The sequence below is a fragment of the Xiphophorus couchianus genome, chromosome 16, assembly GCF_001444195.1.
Source record: "Xiphophorus couchianus chromosome 16, X_couchianus-1.0, whole genome shotgun sequence".
NCBI classification, from domain to species: domain Eukaryota; kingdom Metazoa; phylum Chordata; class Actinopteri; order Cyprinodontiformes; family Poeciliidae; genus Xiphophorus; species Xiphophorus couchianus.
The window spans coordinates 15,663,021-15,685,138 of NC_040243.1; the positions used below are offsets into that span (position 1 = coordinate 15,663,021).

Sequence of the window (22,118 nt, forward strand, 5' to 3'; positions counted from 1 at the left end):
TTGATAGAGCTTGTTGGGCATCCTTTCATAACTTTTTACTAATTGGCATTGTATAATCGAATTGGGATCCAATTATACTGTATGATATGAAATTAAAATCTGCTTGTATTTAGATAATATTTACAAACTGAACTCAATTGCAATGAATAAAATTTAATTGACGAGATGTTTGTCTGATTAAAATTACAGCACAAAATATTTTGGTGTAAAGATCGCAATAGCAATTTATGGGTTTCCTGACAAAGTAGATTATATGGGTATGAAAGGCAAACGATAAAACCTTTGCATATATTTTATTGTCAAAGTAGTTATGTTGAAACATAAAAAGTCAAATGTTTTTTTTGTTTTTAATCAATTATATTAAATCTTAGTATATACATTCAATTTTAAATGCTTTTTAAAATTGTGATTTAGATTTACATTTGTATACATAAAAATCAAACAATATTTTTTTTTCTACAGAAGCCGACATGGCCCAGTTTTAGAGCTTTATCTCAACCATAAATAAGGAGTAATTTATCTCCTTATATTATAATATTGCTTGCACTCAAAACATGTATGTTGTCAAGTAGACTCTATAGTTTGAAAAATAAAACCGGATTACGTTTCTTACCCTTTGTGACTTGACAGGAGCTGATTGGGTTGGTTATGTCAAAAGAGGAAGTTGTGAGGCAGACTCCAACCTGACGCTAGCCGCCCTAAGCTTTGAAAAAGGAAATAGCAGGAACAGACGTGTGTCGAGATATTCTATTAATAATTGCACGGTTGTAAGATGAGTGTTCGATATGAATATTAATTTGAGCCGAACTAATAAACCGTAAAGAGAATTCGTCGTGAGCAACGGCCACGGAACCATGCCTGCGGTTGACATTTAAGCTAACGAAAATGATGCCTCCAGCCTTGTAGAAAAGCTAACAGCTTTAGCCGCATCCGCTGCAGCGGTAGCAACTGGGTATTTTGGCGACGAAATGGCAGACTTTGAGCGCTGATTGATGCTTTGTGACTTCAGCGGGATCGAAAGAGGCAAATCTGGCTCTTTGTTTTCGACAAATGGTCGCTCGGTTTGTAGAACTAACGGTAAATGGCGACCTACGACAATGCAGCTAACTTTTAATTTTGAGACGGACTTTTCAACGTTCAGACTGTTTTAACTTGCGAGGTTTTATTACGGAACGGTAAATATACCGGTCGCACTGCAGTCGTTATTTTAAGTAAAACGGCAACTATTTTTGGCCATCGCTGCGTGCAGAGCACCAACCCAGCAGTTGTGCACCATGATAAACGCGGTGTGCGGTTGCGTTAGCCAGAAACACCTTAGCCTGGGTTAGCATAGAATTTACTAGCAACGTACTAATGTTGGCCTATTACGGTCAACTGATCAGCGACTGAACAAACTGAAGGACGCATCTGAGTCAGGCTAACATGGTAAGTACAGATTAATTTGTGTTATTTGTCTATTTCTGTCTTCCTGTTTGGTGTCTTTGCAAAGATCGTTTGAAGTGTGAACCGAAACGGCTCATTAGCTGAATAATTTCGGTGCAGCCTGATTGTATATCCCACGAATGTCGGTGGTGGTTGTACCATCTAACAGTTTGAGGCCAGGCACTTCTGCGAAATTAATGTAATGGCTCTTTGAGCCATTTCACTGTGCAAGACGCCCGTCTTGCAAAATCTTTGCTTTGCGCAGTGTTTAGCCTCGGCAAGTTGTGGCTTATTTGAGGAATTCAAACCTGCCTGCCAGGTGGACGGCTCTTTATAGGCTCCTCGCCTTTGGGCCTAGCTTCTCCTACAACAGAAAACAAGAAAGCAACATTACGTCTTTGATCAACAGGACTGGGTAAAAAAAAGTGCTAGTACTATTATATGAAAATTGACATAGTAGAAGGTAAGACAATTGGATTTGCATGCCTGGACATGCAGAGGAAGTTGCATTTCCATCTCACTAAATGACTCCTGAGCACTTGATTCATGTGCGTTTTGTTTGACAAATTCCCTCAAAAGAAATGGACAAATAAATGTTTCTGCTTAATATTGTGCACAAAATATAGTTTGATCATTTTTACTCTGAAGATTTTTGCTGCATGTGTGTGTATATATAGAAATACTTCCATGGAGAAGCTTATCTGGCATGAATGCAGATTTTTATCTTTTGTTTACCCATTCCTTTCTCAAACTCTTCAGATTAATTTATTGGCTGAATGCACACTATGCTTTTACCATCTCTCAGGCTTCGGATGAATCATCGCTGCGTGCGTTGGAGAACCTGATGACAGAGTTCTTTCATAGCTGCACGACCAATGAGCGGAAACGGGAAATAGGTATGTTCAAATTTACAGAGAAATGTAACAATTCATGGTTTCGTAAAAGGTTGAGATGGGCAATTATCAGATTAAAAATGTGCTAAAAATATGTAGTTCTTTTAAGAATAAGAATAAACTAAATTATGTTTACTAACCACTAAAACTGTTATTGTTAGGATTTTGACGACTAAATTATTAGTCACTTTAAATGCTCAGTTGGCATTTTTAAGATATAATTTGATCTTAATAGTTTATTGTTTTGCAGTGCAAGTGTACTACAAAATGTAACTTTTGTTGTTAGTCTTATCAACAATGCAATAAATACAACAAAATATTGTGATAAAATTCAAAGTCGCTCTCATCTATACCTAGTTTTGACTCAGTCGGAAAAACTATGGAACTTGAGTTTTAGTATTAAGAAAAAATACACATTTTGACATGAAAAATATCATACTCTGCTATTGTGGGTTCATTCTCTCTATAAAAGAAGCATGTGAAACTTTATAGCAAAAAGTTGTCTGCAGGTCAAATGAGGTCAGTGAAAAGAACATAAAGCAGCTTATAGTCAAACCATAACACTTCATGGTTTTAACCAATTCTTCTGCGTTACAGTTACTGCTCATGATTTTACCAGTAATTGCTTTTGAGTAGCTGAGTAGTTTTTACAAGGTAGAGACACTTCTAATAATTAGTTTTAGAAACTTAAAATAAGTTTGAACATTTTAATACAACTTGAACATGATCATCAGAAAATCATAATTTTTCCCCGTGTCCACTGTAGTTTATCAAAAATAATTTACACTCTCAAGATATTTAGTGTGTCCATACAGGTTCCAGATAATCTCACCACTAGTCGTGCTTTTGCCAAGTTTAGGTGTAGTGAGTAAAATTTGCTGCATTCTTAAAAAGACAAGCCTGTGTGAAGGATATATCCCGTTTAGATTGTCAGTCATGTTGCCTGTAGTTCAAATGTAGGCCATGAGAACCGTTGGTGCACATAGATCCCTCCTACTCATTTCCTGTCGGTAACTCTATGTTCATCGTTGTATAAAGCCAGCAGTCCTTGTGAGGCATTAAAAAATGAATTGGGTTTCTAAAAAATGTTTTATTGATTTATTTAAAGACAAGCAGCCTCAGTTCATATAACTATCAGGTAAAGTTTTCGATGTTGGACTATTTCATACAGCATATATTTGTCTTTCAAAACTCTGGAACCCTAAATGCAATGTTTTACAGAAACAATTGATGCGTTAATATTCATTTTGAGTGATTTGTTTGCTGCCTTTTTTACTTGATGTTAAACATTTCCTGTGTTGCAACATGTTACTTTCAGTTTGTCCCTCGGTAAAGTACTACAAAGTCATCTACCTCTCTAAGATCTCACGCTTACTTCCTTTTATTTCTGCAGAAGAGCTGTTGAATAACTTTGCACAGCAGAGTGGAGCATGGCGCCACTGCTTGTTCTTCCTCTCCAATACTCGGAATGAGTATGTAATGATGTACAGTCTCACAGTATTTGAAGTAAGTACTAGAGGTGGAAGATCAAAGTTCTTTCTAGAGTCTTCTTCCCTTTAAATGTTTTAGAAAGAAGTTGGTTTTAACAGAAAAGTATTGTTTTATTCATTTGGATGATATACTGTGATCCATTGATGATTTTTGTGGATTTTTACCCACCTATGAAGAAATGAACATTCTCTCATTTTTGTTTGCATCTCATCTCAGGAGGGATTTTGGGCAACACTTCTGTACAAGAACTCTTAAAATCCTTCAAGGTTTTTTTGCAGCTACTTGAAGTTTCAGCTTCTTGCACAGATTTTTCTATAGTTCTTGAGCATTTTATAACAAGCGCCACTTCAGTAAATATCAAATTAGCCAAGTACTGCTATTTTGGCCAATTTTCTACCTTTATATCGAATAGTAGAACATTTAAAATGCATAGTTTTATAGATTAACAGAAAGTAGTGGGAGCCTATGGTTTTTCTGCAATTTTTGACCTTAAAATCAAAAATGACTACGTTGCACGTAAAACGTTGTTCTTCAATTCAACGACGGTGTTTGTTGAAAAGGCATTGCTAGCATTATTGCATTCTCTTCTTTTGCATCGTTTTGTATAATTGTTGTTGTGTATTTTCAGAATCTGGTGAACAAAATGTGGATTGGATTGGCTTCACAAGACAAGATGGAGATTCGCAGCTGTCTTCCCAAACTCCTACTTGCTCAACACAAGTCCGTGCCGTATTTCATCCGTAACAAACTCTGCAAAGTCATCGTGGATATTGGTCGTCAAGACTGGCCAATGTTCTACCACGATTTCTTCACAAACACCCTTCAGGTGAGCCCTGCCGATGCAAGGTGTCTTGTGTGGTTAGCGGTGTTTGAAGTATGCGAGCTATCAAATGATTTGCCTTCGACAAACATTGCATAGCCACAGTTTTTCTTATAATAAATATGTGCTCAGGTAATATAAGTAGCTTCAAAAAGCTTACAATGCTTCTTAATCATTTTAGTAACTAAACTCTAGAAAAGGATGCTTGAGTAAATGTGTACTGTACTCCTGTGTTAAAAACATTTTTATTCTGATTTTATTACTTTTTTAAAATTCTGATTCTGTAAATACCATCAATCTTTCAATAAATCCTTTTACCTGGAAAGTGTTGCTCAAAGATTAAAAAAGGAACTATTTCTAAAGCCATTTCTCCAGTCTTTAATCTGATGTTTGCAGACACATACCACAAAGTGTGCTACTGAAAATGCACACACAAATCTAGAAAGGGGACTGGGATGTGGTTAGGAATGTAACTCGAGAACAAAGAAGCAAAAATAAACAAAAAATATGATGAGGTGCTTACAATAGATGTTCTACCATTATTTTTTTCTGTGGTTGTCCAAAACCAGTCTCATGTTTACCTTTAAGTTTCCATAAAAGTGATGACTAGGTTGAAGCAACTTGAACTTTTACATCAAGTTAACTTTTATATTTTCTCACAATTTGAATCAGCTAATTTTCTCAGTGTTTAGATGGAATCTGATTTGAAAACTTTAGCAAAAAGCACTTCAGTGTTTCTGTTTTTAAAAAGACAACAACTTCTAAACATATTGCAAGTACAACTCAAGTATGACAATGACTTAAGCTGGTGGGCAGAATTTAATAAATCTTTCCAACTGTTGCCTTCAGCTGATCCAGACCCCGGCTCTTGCTCCACTGGGTTTGATGATGTTGAAAACCACATCAGAAGAACTTGCTTGTCCTCGGGAAGATCTCAGCGTTGCCAGGAAAGACGAGTTGCGTAAACTGCTGCTAGAGCAGGTGCCAACCGTGCTCGGACTGCTGACCGGTAAGAACTGCAATTGAGATTTTGTGCAACTGTGTACAGATGTGGACTTGTGGCACTTATTAGGCCTGATGAACACCAGAGTTATTTTTTATTTTACAACAGTGCGGTTTCACATTAAAAGCTAATGCTGGAGTGCATTAATGAACAAGCTGCAGGGCAAAGACCAAAGAACAGAAAGAGAAAGTTTTGGAGGTTTTAAAAGGATATAAATCAAAAACTCAAGATTTGGACACACAGCATTAGTGAGTTCGTCATTTGAAAAAGGAAACACCCAGAGCTGCAATGAACTCGTCATGATCAAAACGTATTTGCACATTGATTTTCGATGGTACTCTCTAATCTTGTGTTGATGCGTCACATTAAATCTTAATGAAGTTGACTGTAAAGTTGTGGTGTGCCAAAATGGGAGCATGAAGTATGAATACTTTTGTATGGCTTTGTATTAGAGCTGGACAATAAATTAATAATGATGTATATTGCGATAGCCACCCGATCAGCATGAATAAATAATATGTCAGATAATAGAATTTTCAATAATTTCACTGAACCTCGCAGCACTCTGGGGGTTGTAAGCAGAGGAAAGGCTTCAGCCACTCAACCTCTCAGAGCCAGCTAAGCAACCAGCCTGCTCACTGGTTGATTACCTAGCAACAACCCGCTAAGCAACTCGTGCAGCAGCAGTTTCAGGTTTCATCACCATGCCTTATAACTGCTTAAAAATAAAGAATAGCGTGGAGTGAAAACTGTGGACAAAACTGAAAAGGCCATGTCACAATTTAGGCATTATTTCAGATATCTAAAACAAAAAACTAATCAATAATTATTGATATTGACCAATATGGAACACTTAAATTAGGCAAATGTTGGAGTGCAGCTTGTTACTGTTACGTAACGTTTTCATGTATGACTGAACTGGTTGTTTTCCACAGGTATCTTGGAGACTTACTGGGACAAACACAGCGTCATTGCTTCTACTCCACCTCCATCACCCACTTCTAGGGAAAGTGGTAAGTGAATTGTCCTGATTTGTTGTTAGTTTCCTAACAACAATTATAAGATTTCGTTTTCTCATCTTTAACCTGAGTTGTAACATGTCTTTTATCAAGCCGTTTGTAAGTTAACATTACCAATTTTTGTTTCTTTAATGTATCAGTGGAATTGCTGGGCAGTTTGTTTCAGGGCAGCCAATACTCAAAGCTGCTTTGTCAGCCTATGGCTGCGTTGGACAATGAGAGTCATCAGCTCTGTTGTCTTGTTTTGGAGTGCTTGGCTCACCTGTTCAGCTGGATCCCACTGTCCACAAGTATTACACCCACCCTGCTGGCATCTATTTTCCACTTCGCACGTTTTGGTTGCGATCTACGGACAAAGGCCAAGACGGGAGCGCTCATCTCCTCCACTTCTAACGGACCGCTCAACCCTGGGGCTGTGCCAACGACAAACGGGGAGGGTCGAAACGGACAGCAGAGTGAGGTCAATAAGGCGGATCGTGCTCGTCTCGGCGTGCTTGCCATGACCTGTGTCAATGAACTGGTGTCAAAGAACTGCGTGCCAATGGACTTTGAGGAGTACCTGCTTCGAATGTTCCAGCAGACGTTCTTTCTTCTGCAGAGGCTGACGCGAGAGAACAATGCTCATACAGTCAAGAGCCGCTTACAGGAACTCGATGAGAGGTATGCCTCAGTGCAGAAGCAGATTATGTTTTTGCATAAAGTTTGAAAATGTTGGTGTGCTTTCACAGATAAATTGGGTATATTTAGTTTTACTCTAAACCCATCTAAAACCTGTTTCCCTTTTATGTTCTTGGTAGTCCAGCTATGAAACCCTCTTTCTTTATCTTTGTCATTTTCCGCATGGATTCTTTGAAGCCATGTGTCCTTTTGTCTGAAAAAAGTGTCTTAATATTTATTTACACCATTTATTTTCTTGTTTGAGTTTGACCCTATATCTGTGGTCTGTTGAGAAATAGGTTAAGGATCCAATATGGTTAATACAGACAGTTTTTTATTTTTTAATCTAGTCCCCTTTTTTTCCCCAAATGACAGCCTTTCTCTGTTTATGGTAACATGGACCAATTCTGATGTTAGTTTGGTTTCTTATAAAGAATTGACACACACAAAAGAAACTATATAAAACACATTTTTTCCATAGTTTTCTGGTAATTTTTAATTGTTTTATTTTCAGAAAAAAAGCCAATTTTACATCACCTGTGAGATGGAGCAGTCACTCTAAAGCATGGTTTGCTAACATTTTAGTGATTAGCAAGGTTAGCGTAATTAGCATTTCTTATGTATGCCCAAGAAAACGCAGGCCCTTATATTGAAGCTGTTATCTGGTAAAAGCTGCCAGCAATTTGCTATCCAGGGTATGAATTCAGACTGTGGTCGAAAGATAAAATGGATAAAACAGAGAGACTTTAATCTACTCCCACTAAATTCTTGTGCTTTCTGTTGAAATATTTCTCTTTTCATAATTTCTTACAGCCTGTGTGTTTCCTCTGACTTGAGTACAGGATGTAATGGCAGCCACACTAGCGAGTGCTGCTGTTAACGGTGACCTGGAATCGCTCCAGCTTTCATTAATTATTTTTAAATCAAGTTTGGGAAAAGTCAGCAGAGTTGTGTTAGAGCTGTAGTCAAAAGAAAAACATAATATTGAATTAAGCAACCAATAAATATATGATTGACAACCTTCAGGGGGAAAAAAATGCAGCCTAACTTAACTGTCTCTTACATTTACGTCCTCTATCTTTCTTTTCTTCAGGATTGTTTATCAAACAGACTTTTGATGTGGTTTGACAAACATGTGTTTGTGGTTTCCATTCAGAATGGAAAATAGAACATAGCCAGCTAGGTCTATGGTTTTATATTATCATAAACTAGATGATGCTGTGAACCAACTTCTAACCACAGATTATATTACCTTGCAGACATATAGCTACCCCTTAATATTTGTAACATTACAGCCACATGTGTCAATTACTCTAAAGATTTGTGTGACAGACCAAGCAAAAGGAGAAAAGCGCATTGTTTTCAGAATCTTTTTTCAAATGACAATTGAAAAAGTGTTGCGAGCATATGTATTGTTATACATTAAATCAAACTCGGTGCAGCCAATTCTTGCTAAGAGAGATTCAGAGATAGGCCAGGAAAGAAGTCATGGAGAACTTTGTTTCCCATCATCAAAATGCAAATTGATTACATTAAAGGTTTTAACCAGGCAATCATGTTCTATGAATACTTTTGCTAATAACTCTTCATGTAGTGAATGTCTTGTATTAATGAAGTCTTTGTAATCTTGCAGTTACTTGGAAAAGTTTACAGATTTCCTGCGCCTGTTTGTGAGTGTTCATTTGAGACGGATCGAGTCAAGTCCTCAGTTTCCAATTGTGGAGTTTCTGGGTCTGCTTTTCAAATACACCTTCAACCAGGTAAAGGTGGTTTCATCAGTAATCATCATGTTTATAATTGCTACAAAGCTTATTTACGCCTTCTCATCCTTGTATTGACAGCCTACACACGAGGGATACTTTGCTTGTTTGGACATTTGGAGTGTGTTTTTGGATTTTCTGACGACCAAAATAAAAAGCAGACTCGCTGACAGAGAAAGTGTACTTAACAGGTAGGTCTGATCAGCTGCAAACGGCACGTCAGAGTCAGACAGATGTTTTTTAAAATGTTTTTATCCTTATTTATTGTGATTAAATTACATTGACGTGGGGTTTGACAGGTACAAAGATGCCTTAGTTCTTCTGCTGAGGGAAATTCTCAATCGCATTCAGTTCAGATTCAACCAGGCCCAGTTGGAGGAGCTGGACGATGAGACTCTGGATGATGATGTAAGAATATTTAACAAATGTAAATGCATGTCATGAATTGTTGTTCTGACGTTCAATTGGCTATATGGTGTCACCCTGTATTAGCAGATGGTTTAGCTTTAAGATGTATAGTGTTATTATCATGATGATCCATGAACTCCTTTGACGTGTTATGAAGACAAATCTCTCCCTTATTTCAAAACCTGAATGTTCTTCTTCATTCCATCACTATAGCAACAGACAGAGTGGCAAAGGTACCTACGTCAGAGTCTGGAGGTGGTTGCCAAGGTGATGGAACTGCTGCCATCCCATGCATCTTCTACCCTGGTAAGATATTTGACTTTAAACAAATTTGGTCAATGGGAAAGTCTGTAATTAAACCTAAATAAGTTTTAAATCTCCTCTCTGATCCAAGTGTTCCGCTTTTACTTTGAAAGGAATTGCTGTACATTTCCCCCCTGAGTTGCTACATCAATAATCATGTGTGAATCTGCATGAGCTGAAGAGCTTGGGAGATTGTGAGACGTGATAACATTTAGCGTATTTTAAGTATGCATATTGTTGCTTTGTACTCTTAAAAACCATAACAAGAGCAGCGCTGCTGTGTTTACCGGAGCTTCTGCAGATGAAGCATTTTGTCCCGTTGGAGTTTGGCTGTTTGCTGAAAGTGGTTATGATCCAGAGAAATGGATAACAAGTTAATAGAAAAAACAAGGTGCAGTTGCTCTGGGAGGATCATCTGCTAAACTCCTAATGCAAAGCAAACTTTGGATGCAAAACTTAATATTTAGATTTTCTCTTTTAGAGTAAATTTTACTACATACTAGGCAAGCACAGTATCATAATCTAGAAAAATATGCATTTTTTTTCTGACACTTTTTTTATTTTGTCATTACATGATTTCCCCACCATTCCATTAGGTTTTGCATATTAATTACTAAATTATTCCTGGTGTGGTCCGTGAAGTGAAGCTGGAGTCCAGTAGACTCGTCAAGTACATCATAGATATTCACAGTGTGAATGCATAGCAAATGAAATATATCCTGCCAAATATTGCATCCATTCAGTTCATTAAGATTATAGACGCACATTAAAAGCTGTATGTTCCATGTTGCGACTGCTTTATGGTCATGGCTTATTTACTCAGCTCAAAACATTGGCTTTGAATTGCGTTACCTTTGAAATAGTTCCTTTTTTAACCTACTTCCTCCAGAGAGACATTTTACTGTGTATATTTACTTCAGACTCTTTATTCTGTGTGCTTTTCTTACAATTGTGTTCTGTCCTTATCTGGTAAATGCTGGTTTTGATGCATATTCAGCCTAAGATGATAAAACTTTAAACTATACTTAAAAAGCACTTCTTTTCTTGTTGTCACACGACTGTTAATTTGACATATGCACTTTTTCTAAAAGTCTTATTTATTCCTACTTTGTCTTTCAAGTTTCCAGTCCTGCAGGAAAATTTGGACGTGTACCTGGGTTTGCGGCAGTTTATCGTCACCACTGGCTCGAGTACGTACAGCGTGAAGCATTTCTGAAGTTCATTGACTTGGTTTGAGTGTCATTACTGAACGATAATGATGTAATTTTACTTTTAGGCCAAAGACTGAACATTACAGCAGAGAATGACTGTCGCAGACTCCATTGTTCTCTCAGGGACCTCAGCTCGCTGCTACAGGCAGTGGGACGCTTAGCTGAGCATTTCATTGGAGAGGTGTTTGCTGCACGCTTCACTGATGCTCTGGCCGTGGTGGAGAGGTCCGTGCTTTATGTTTTCTAAAACGGGGAGTCAGAGTGCTAACATTAATAAACACCTTTGCATATGAAACAGTTCCTTTCTTTTACACTGAATGTGCCAACAGCTCAGTGTGGTTTATACTTTTCAAATGTTTTTATCCATTTTTGTGGTGTTTTTATGAAATATTGAGCATATGATGGATAATTTGCTTCCTCTCTTAGGTTGGTTGAAGTGACTTGCTATGGCTCCCAGACCAGCCTCTATGACCTGGAGACAGCTGTGCCTTCTGTGCTCAAACCTGACCTCACCGACGTGTGAGTATCACATGTCATATCGCAATTGGCTCCAAGCACTGCTGGCTTACCAAACGCAGTGCTGCAGCTCGAGAGAAGCTGAGCTGAGTGTGAATAGTCAAAAATGCTGGCGTGAATTCAAATTTTGCGGACTGTGAATATATGAAAATGCTGAAAAGCCACCCCAACAGCTTGCAGAGTAGGAGCAGCGGGGGAGTTGGTTCCTGTTTAGAGCAGCTTTGAATTTGCAGAATAAACATGTTTCCCGCTTAAAATTTTCAATCATCTCTCTTCTCAATCCTAAGGTGTTCTTGCTTTATATGTTCTGTCTTTTCTTGATCATTTTTAGTGTTGATCAGTTATGTTGGACCCTTTAGGGCTCAATGAGATCCTTCCAAAAGTGTTTCATTCTCTTCTGCTTTTCTTTCTTACAGACATGCGCAGGCTCTGGCTGCTTTGCAAGCCTATTCCCACTGGCTTGCTCAGTTCTACAGTGAAGTCCACAGTCAGAACCAGAGCCAGTTTATCAACCTCATCACTTCTGCAGTAAATGCTAGCAGCCCACTCATCACAACTAAGGTACATCATACCATACCATACCAACTTTATTTATAAAGCACTTTAAAACAACCACGGCTGATACAAAGTGCTGTACATCAACACACAACATAAAAATAAAAAGCATAAAATAAAAACTTACAATTTAAAAACAAAAACATCCAATTTAAAACTAGATCCCGCTAGAGTTGAAAGCCAAATAAAATAGATGGGTTTTAAGACGAGCTTTAAAAGTGGACAGTGAAGGGGCCTCCCTGACCTGCAAAGGCAAGTTGTTCCATAATTTGGGGCCCATGACAGAGAAAGCCCTGTCCCCTCTGAGCTTCCTTCTTGATCTCGGTACCTCCAAAAGCAGCTGATCTGCAGACCTAAGAGACCGATAAGGTATATATGGGTGAAGAAGCTCAGAGAGGTAAGCCGGGGCAAGATTATTTAATGATTTAAAAACAAACATAAGAATTTTAAAATGAATCCTAAAATATACAGGCAGCCAGTGAAGTGAGGCCAGGACAGGGGTCACGTGTTCCCTCTTTCGAGTTCCTGTCAGCAGTCGCGCAGCAGCATTCTGTACTAGCTGCAGACGTGAGAGCAGCGACTGACTAACTCCCAGATAAAGTGCGTTACAGTAATCCAATCGAGTTGAAATAAAAGCATGGATCACTGTTTCAAAATGCTGCCTGGAAAGAAAAGATTTCACTGACGCCAATCGCCTTAAATGATAAAAGCTGGACTTAACCACGGCTCTGATTTGGCTGTCCAATTTAAAATCACTGTCCACCTTAAAACCAAGATCTGTAATAACAGGTTTAAAATAAACCTCCAAGGGTCCCAGGTCAACAGACATCAAACGGATGTATTCTTTCTTTTAGATTTATAAGGATGTAAGGATTTTTTTAAATTTATGTTTTGTCATGGATGCCCTAAATGTGTTTTACCAGATTGTACATACATGTAGTAGATTTATTTATTTATTTATTGCAAGACTATTTGACATACGTCATTCCAAAAACAATTGGCTGCTCGTTATTCAATAAAAATTTTCTTTTTCTAACATTTCACACAACATTTGATTGTTGCCTTTTTTCATGTGGGTGACAGATCAGACTTTTTTTATTTTGCTATGATTGTGCTTCAAGTTTGTCAGCGCCAGATTGGTATTCCCATTGTTGTGTAGTAATTTAAGAAAATTAAAATTGCCATTGTTTTTACCCGTTTATATTTAATTATTTTTAATAAGACTTAGTAAAAATGTAGAATAAACCCCTGCCAAGTTTAGCAGGAAGTTTAGACTTTTATAACTGAGGGAAAAGCATAGGAATCTATTTTTAGCAAGCTGGCCAACAGTGTGCAGCATCTGGTGGAGTAGGGGGTTTAGTGTGTTAGCATGTGCGCCATACCGCAGTTAAATCTCAAGTCATTCTGGCACTAACACACCTTAAAGTCTCATTAAGAGGATAAGAGCTCTCTAAATTCCTTAATGTGAACCGTCTGAGAATCGATGTAAATTGCAATGTTTCCTTAGAGATTTGCTCATTTGTCAGCCATCTATTAAATGCATTATGAGGAAGTATATGGGTTTGAATAATGCAGTTTGACAAAAATAAACTGCTTTCGAATATGAGATTTTTCAAAAAAAATTTTAATCAACGTGCATTTTAACTGTAGCAGTGTTAGGGAAGAGGAAACTGGTGTGGTTAGTTGTTCCTGGAACACATCAGCTGGCAACGTCACATGCCAGGCTTGTAAATCTAACAGCTACAACAGTAGTATTATTGTTTATAGAAATGCATACTAGCAACTTATAATTTACATTATTAATTAGTCATGATTACGCTCACAAGATGATTTTAATTACAAAATGTTGTTTGTCATTCCTGTCTATGTTGGATCTGTTATAAAAATGGTTCAATTGGAGTCTCTCATGTTGGTGTGTATATGTTTATAGTTATTTCTAATAATAATAACTGAAGCTAACTGAGACCCGGTCATAAAAACAAATAGTTTCATGTTGCAGCAGTGGTTTGCTAATGAGGAAGCAATACGTCAAAACTACCAACCTGAGCTTGAACCTTAACGCATAAAAAATAACTCTAGGTATTCCACTTACCGGCCCTTCCAGTTTTGGGAATTAGTTGTTAATGTTTCTCTAACAACAGCCAAAAACACAAAATGTTTGTCCCTTGCCTCATGTTTCATCATTTTGTTGTCATACTCACTTTCCCTTTTGTTATCTCATGTTTAATCTCTGATGTAGCTCTCCGATTTTGTAAACTTCAGACTGTAGAACAGGATCAGTTGTTTTTGTTGCCAACCTTAACTCTTTAACTCAGCCCTTTGTCAATCTTTTGGTCGGAAGTGGTGGAGCAAGTTCCTGACTAAAAACAAAAACGCAGTGAAATCAGACCAAAATAAACTTTTGTTCCAAGGCGCAAATGAAGCCGAACACAGCTGTGGGAGGATGTGTAAAATTGACACTTTATCTTAGATTATTAGGTTTAAAAATGAACAATTTCACCTCCTACAAAAACCTCGTTTGGAGTAAGCACTCCTGTGAGCTGTTGCTTACAATTGTTTTCTAATTTTCACTATGCTAAATAACTCCAGGTACCTGAGAAGTTGCTGCTCTCTGCCAGCCATCTGATGGTTTCCATCACCGCTACAGTGAGGCCGGTGTTTCTGGTCACTTTGCCAGACATTCAGAACATCTTCAACCGGATTACTACAGAGAATCAGAGCCAAAGACTTCCCCAAGAGGTAAACTTAGCTCATTTTATAGAACATTTATATAACGTAATTTTCTTATTATGCAGCATTTGTTTTGGAAACCGTCTTCTGCGTCTCGTACAGCTGCAGATTACAGTTGACTATTTTATTTCTGGTCTTAAACGATGAAACATTCTTATAAATCTTTTCAGGAACTGAAATAACCAACGTGTCTGTCTGTGTTTTGTCCAGGCTCACATGTTCGTGTGCAGAGCTTTGTCCAACATGCTGTTGCTTCCATGGCCAAACTTACCGGAAAGCGAGCAGCAGTGGCAAACGCGCTCCAACAACCATGCCAGCCTTGTGGCCTCACTCACTCGGGAATATCGCATTTTAAGAGGAACGGTGAACATTAGTCCACGACAGCCGGGCCTGGATAACGGTCGGTGTATCTCCTGCTTGTTCTCTTAGAAAAAGTTACGATGCCTTTTGTTTTTCTTTTTCTTCGTAAGTCAACTTTTTAATGTTTTCTCCCTACATTCGCCTCCTCTGCAGTGAAAGCAGTGATACAGCAGACTCTGCCTGTGCTCAGGGATATAGTCGACAGCATTTCGAGTGAATCCACAAAATCCCGTCAGATCTGTTACCAGAGTCTTCAGGAGTCTGTCCAAGTGACTCTTAACCTGTTCCCGGTTTTCATTCAGCAGCCAGGTGTGTTGGTCAAACATGGCTTCAAAAAATTGACAACAGTAAAGACTGTTGGCTCGCAAAAATGACTGATTTTATTCCTCACCATCTAGTTCTGCTGACACCATGCGAACATTTGAATCAGGCGTGTTTTGCATGATGGGGGGGGTTGAATTATCCAGTGTACTTGCCAAGCATGGTGTGCATGCACAACCGGTGGATGCCTCTTCTTCTTAATTTGGATATACAGTATCCTATGTAGTTTAGCTGTTTAAAGTGGTTTTTGTTTAAGTCATCTTAATATTTGTAGAGTTTACAGAAAACTTCTTTTATTCAAACTTCATGCAAATGAACCGTTTGTTTATTAAAAACACTTAAATATATGCAACTATCGGTCACTTTTACCAATAGCCACTTCTAAGTTCTGCTTACCCAAGTTTAAATTAATTAATTTACATATTTCACCAGCTAAAGGTTATTACTCAAGTTTATAATAACTCTTTTGAATCAGCTTGCAAAAGACATATTAATACAAGTACCATGATGAAGTGTTCTGAAAGTAATGCTAAAAATAATTTCAGTAATCTCTTTTAAGCTCTCCGACTTCTGCTTTTGTGATCATCTCTTCTTCTGTTGCAGATGTGACAGACGAGATGCTGGCCTTCTTCTTGACTCTGTTTCAAGCGCTGCGAGTCCAAATGGGTGTTCCTTTCACGGGGCAGATCATTCACACTTTCCTCAGCATGTTCACAAGGTAAAAATGAAAACTTAACATCAGTTTTGGTTAAAAGAAAACAAAACAAAAACGTATCAGTGTTTTATCAGGGAGTTTATGAATACATCCCGTTTGATTGGAAATATTAAGTGACGTGATGCGATGCCTCCTCAGGGAGCAGCTGGCTGCCAGCATCTTGCAGGAAGGCAGCGCCGGATGCAGGGTGGTGCAGAAGTTCCTGAAAATTCTGCAGGTGGTGGTGCAAGAACCCGGTCAAGCTTTCAAGCCCTTCCTGCCCAGCATCCTGTCACTGTGCATGGAGCAGGTCTACCCAGTGGTGGCAGAGGTCAGTTGGTATTTGGAAAAAGTCACTCTTGACTTTAAAGGCCCCCACATACTCGAGCGTACTGTGCGCATTCCATGAACGGTGTGGACTGTCCGCGGACGGTTGGGTCTTTATACTCGAGCGTACTTGATTACCTAAAATTCTCTCGTGACAAATTCCTTTATTTCACACAATCCTAATGAGAACTAGCAAGTTTGATGAACTATTTGGGTGCCTAGCTCTGTTCCTTCTCCATCTGGGAAGCCTTAACTCACCTCTCAGTGCGGGACAGAGAATGGCAGTCACCTGTCGGTTCATCCGGCAAAGACAGTGAACTGCTGCGCTGGCTTTAGCTGTAATCAGGGATCCATTCAATAAGCTTTGTTTATTATGTTCCAAAAGCACAATTGTGATCGGTGTAATAATTTGTGCAACAATTGAAAATGAGCACGATCATCCTTTCCTTGCCGTTGTTCGAGGAGGGGAAAAAAAAAAGTCAGACTCAACTTATCGGACCACCTCTCTGCTCTGCTGCTGATAAAGAAGTCTGGGATGATGTCGTTTTTTGTTCTTAGAATTCTGCATAACTCACCATGTCAATATTTGCGTGGATATATAAAGCCTGTTGCTGTTAAGCATTTTCGCTTACGTGTCTCTCACGTTCCCGTGACAACTTTATGTTGACTGTTATCATGTTGATGTCAACTTTGAAACGACATGAACTCATAAAACCCTTTTTCTCAAACTTATCAGCCCGGTGTCGCATGAAAACCAGTTTGATGTGAACATTGTTTCCACCGGGTAGTTTAATGTGCGACAACGAGTACGCGGTCATAAAAATCTATCCTTGTGCAGACCTCCACGGACTGAAGTGTGCCCGAGTACGTTGGGGCCTTTACTCAGATTTTTCTGCATGGAGCAGTTCTACTTGATGTGAGGATTTCTCGCCTCATTTTACACTGTAGACAGAGTGTTATTAACTGACTAACCATGTGTTTGGTTGCCATGACAAACTCTTTTTTTTTTTTTTTTTTTTGCAATGCGTTACTGTTAATTAGGACATCATTTTGTCCAAACTAAATGAGAAGTGAGAAATGTGAAGCAGTGATGTTGCACCAGGTTTCAGAACCACCAGGGGGCATCATTTTCTTTAACAATGCCAAACGTTAAAAAAAAAAGCTGAATTCTGCTGATTTTTAATTGTTTTATAAATTCTAACTAGAATAAAAAAATTGACCAGTAAAAACAAGAAAATAATATTTAGTCTGTTTAGAATTTGCTTCGTGGTTTCTGCTTGTCGTGGGCTCAGAGACGGTATTCCACATATCTCAGTTGCAACAAGTGGTTAGAAATTTGTTGCAATTTCTTGTTTGTACCATCTCAAACATCCCGCCTGTTCTTTTACCTCTTGCACCAGGGAGGCGGTTTCTGTTCATATATCTGCAACTCGCCCTTTCAAAGTTACTTCAGTCCTTCTTTCCCTTTCTGACACCCGGTTTCTTCAACACATCTAGACACCTAAATGGGTTGAGTTGCTGTCATGTCATTGGCTGATCACTTTTAGTTTTGTTTTTTTTTTAAAAGCTTTTGAAGAGGTGTACCTAATAAAGTGGCTGACTGTGTCCTACTGTGTTTGTCAGATTGTTTTTCAGGACTGTAACTAATTCTGTCAAAGTGACAAAATATTGATTAATATAATAAAGTTGTTATCAGATGCTCAGTAATTTAGCTTATTTTGTTTCTCAGGATATCCATCAATTGTTTGAGCTACAACATGAACACACAGTATTTTGTATTGTTTGTAATGGTGAAGATGACTTCCTCTGCTTAACCAAAAGGGGTAAAGAGTGAAAGTTATGAGGTTGAAAATGCTCTGGGGGTCAACTGAATATATCTCAAACCTTATTGGTTTAAAATGTCGTCGTTCTTCTTTGAAGTCCTGGAACAGCATATAAAGTCTCATACTAGATAATGGAGGTAAAAATAAATCCTTGACCTGATTTTCTGACTTTATGATTTCTCTTGCACAGCGATCCTCGCCGGATGTCAAGGCAGAAATGTTTGAGTTGCTTTACCAAATACTTCACCAGAACTGGAGGTACTTTTTCAAAACCTCAGTCTTAACGAGTGTGCAAAAAGGAGGCGTCGACGACACCATGGAGAACGAGGCCCAGTTCACAGCAGCCATGCAGGTGTGTTTGTGTAGAGCAACTAAAAGCAACTAAAAGAAGAGATTCAATTTTAGGGATTTGAGTTTTGCAACTGTTCAGCCTCGTTTGCATCTGATTCACTTTCTGTTCTTTGTTGAACTATCTTGTCAGGCTTTTGGACAGTCCTTCCTGCAAACTGATATCCACATCTTCAAGCAGAATCTGTCGTATCTGGAGTCACTTAACAGCAAGCACAAGTTGTACCACAGAGTACGTCCAGCTTTTCTTCCAACCTTTACATCTTTAAGTAACAAAAAACACACAGAGAAGGGAATATATCGCAACATATTTCAATATCTAAGAGAAGTAAAACTTGAATAATGTTCAAACAATGGAAAACGGTATATATGATAGTATATATATTTATTTATTTTATTTTGATTTATTTATTTTTTTATTGTTGTTAATCTCCAGAAGCTTTTTCGGACCTCGATGCTCTTCCACTTCATCAACGTGCTCCTCCAAGTCCTTCTGCACAAAAGTCACGACCTCCTCCAGGAGGAAATAACCCTGGCCATTTACAACATGGCCTCTGTTGACTTCGATGCCTTCTACTCGGTTTTCATGCCGCAGTTCCTGAATGGTTGTCAAGGTGTGGACAGCAATCAGCGGGCCATTCTCGCACGCAACTTCAAGCTGGAACAGGTAAAAAAAAATAAAAAAAAATTAAGATAAAATCACTTTAACTCACCACTTTCTGATGCACATTTTCTTTAGAATGGGGGTGAATAAACAAGGTTTTTTTTCCATCCTAGCTGCCATCTTAGCTTGTCTTAGCACAAACCTCAGTGTTTCACTGATGTAGTTTTACTTTTCTAGTCTTGTTTTGTTTTATACAAATGAATTTGTGAAAAACCCACAAATTCATTCATTTATTCAAATGAATTTGTATTCATTTGTATAATGAATACAAATAGTATTTGCCACACTATATCTGCCAAATAGTATGGCAGATATTTGTTTTCTTGCCTTTCTTGCCATGCCTCTTTTTGTACAGAAAAATATTTAATAAAATACCAGTGGCGAGAAAACATTTTCCACACTGGGGTCCATACATCGTCTCATACTGTGTTTGTTGTCGTTTACAAAAGTTGGGTATTAGAAATGCAATTCAGGTGATATGGACAAATAATGGTGCTTTTTTCCCCTTTGCATTCACTTATACCACAATAAATAAGGTGCTAATTAAACACCATATTAACATTTCACTTTGTCATCATAAGACTTCACATGTTCACTCTTTTGAATCAGCAGCTCCTCCTACATTCTTCACTCTCAGCAGGATTGTAATTGAAAACACTAACATCAAGGCATTGTTTTTCATCGTCAAAACGATATGTGTTGAGTATTGCATTCCACTTCAGAAAATCCGCCTTTTGTCACATAAAAATGGACTTTTAAAGGACAAAACACTTTTGAGTCGAGTCTTTGTATCCTTAAAGCATTAATTCGACGATCAGTAAATGAATTTGTTTTCCACCTTTACTCCAGGACCTGCCCTCATTCACTCAAAGCGTGCAGAGACTGGTGAACGACCTCCGCTACTACAGACTGTGTAACAGTAGTTTGCCCACTGGCACCATCAAGCTATAGCAGAACGACTGCTTGAACCACTCCACCTGTCCGCTGTGATCTTCAAAGACTGCCTGTGCTGACCACTCTGACCAACACTCCTCCACTTTGGCTTCGCCACACTCAAAGCAACGGCAAGGAGCAACACACACATTTCTTGGTTGAGTAGCGGGAGGGTGAGCATGCTGCTGATTTTTTTTTTTTTTATTATTATTATTGCTACTGTAAAAGGTTGGCACATTGGTCTTTCTCTATGAGCAGTGTCCTCCTTTAGTGTCTTGCCAATGAACATTTGATGAGGAAATGTAAACCTGGTCTGCAGTTAGCATCTGCGCAGACCTGGAGCTGTCTGAGCCAGGCCTTCTCTCCCATTCTGCTGCAATAAAGCTGGGCTGGGACTGAGCACTTTCAACTCATTATGAGTTTTTTTAAATGTCTGCTTTTATTCATATTTGCCTTTTTCATCTCCAAAGGAGACCGAATCTCGACTTAAGATCTTTCATATCATTCCATTCTGAAGACGTGAAAACTGCTTGATTTAATAAATTGCTTTTTTTTTACTACAGCTTGTCTTTTTTTTTTTTGTTATTATTTCTGGGACTTGTCTGTTTAGTGTTGATGTCATAGTAATGGTGGTTATTAACACTGCAAAAACACAATCGTAACTATTTTTGTTTAATTTCTAGTGAAACCTCGGTACCTTTTCAATAAGATACAGGCTTGTTTTAAGTCAGTAATTCCTTAACATTGATTTAAAAAAATACTATTTCCACTGGCACATTGTTTCACTTTTAATATGAGGAAAAATGTCTTGTAGTAAATGAAATAATCTTCCAGTGGACTTAAAACAAGCTCTTATATCTTGCTGAAAAGGTACTTGTGAAGTAGTTTTGTATTATTTCAAGTGTACTGAGAGATTTGCACTAGAAAGTACACCAAAAATGCTTGGGAAAATTTTGTGTAATATAAATATATAATATTATCATCAGTCGGTGACTTTTAAACCAGGTTGAAATGAAAATGAAATTTCTTTGGGAACAGAACTGCCACACTGTCTAAACTGAATTTTTTATTATTTTTTTTTAACAAATATTGTTACAGATTCAATTTAACTTGTCTAATACCGGAGCATTTCAACTTCTCTAATTTTAATTCACAAAAAAACCAAACAGTTGTTGAGACACTTTTGCATATCAGCCTTCTGTTTCAGTGATGTGGGAAAATATGCAGACTGAGGGAAAATAACAGCATGCCACCTTTTTTTAAACAAATGACATACCTAATTTCATCTCCACCTGAGCCGTCACAGCTGAGAGACACCATGTGGTTGTGTTTAAAAATGGCAAAAGTTAATTTTACTTAAACAATGGCTGTTCTGGTAGAAATTATTGTACATCCCCACAGGGCAACACAGGCTCTATAGGGAAATGGAAAAGGGGATACATTCTAAATAAGAGTGGATTTACATCACTGTGGACTTTCCTTCTGTAGAAGAGAGTGCAGAAATTGATTGGTGTCTTAAATAGAATTATCACATTTGCTTTAAAATGTATACTAAAATTACAAAAGTGGAGGTAACAGAAAACTAGTCTTATTATTGGGGAAAAAAATGTGTTAAAGAGGTTATACTTTGTCAAAGGGCTAGACAGAAAGGGTGATAAAATGGGAAAACTAATGTCTTGTTGCTGTAGGACAATTCCAGCCTTGTTCCCAATCTACATGCACTATAGAAACCTGGAGCACAACCCCAAAAGAAAAGCAATTCACAATTCAGACGTAACAGAACATGATCTGCAACCTGTGGAGCCACAAATGGCTCTTTGGTCCTTTCACAATGGCTAATAATAATTTGGCTGAAATGTT

At 38.1% G+C, this 22,118-nt stretch overlaps 1 protein-coding gene across 1 annotated transcript; it reads left to right on the forward strand.

Moving 5' to 3' along the window:
• The first annotated feature begins 645 nt into the window (after window positions 1–645).
• xpo6 (exportin 6) lies at window positions 646–20,820 on the forward strand. Its single transcript, XM_028042128.1, has 24 exons — window positions 646–1,425; window positions 2,228–2,318; window positions 3,709–3,821; window positions 4,435–4,632; window positions 5,476–5,635; window positions 6,565–6,642; window positions 6,789–7,308; window positions 8,939–9,065; window positions 9,147–9,256; window positions 9,365–9,473; window positions 9,687–9,779; window positions 10,897–10,966; window positions 11,053–11,212; window positions 11,414–11,506; window positions 11,920–12,064; window positions 14,648–14,797; window positions 14,999–15,188; window positions 15,302–15,457; window positions 16,073–16,187; window positions 16,323–16,494; window positions 18,504–18,665; window positions 18,795–18,893; window positions 19,098–19,328; window positions 20,175–20,820. Exons 1-24 carry the CDS (start codon window positions 1,423–1,425, stop codon window positions 20,274–20,276), a joined length of 3,447 nt encoding a protein of 1,148 aa, XP_027897929.1. The 5' UTR covers window positions 646–1,422; the 3' UTR covers window positions 20,277–20,820.
• Window positions 20,821–22,118: the final 1,298 nt, after the last annotated feature.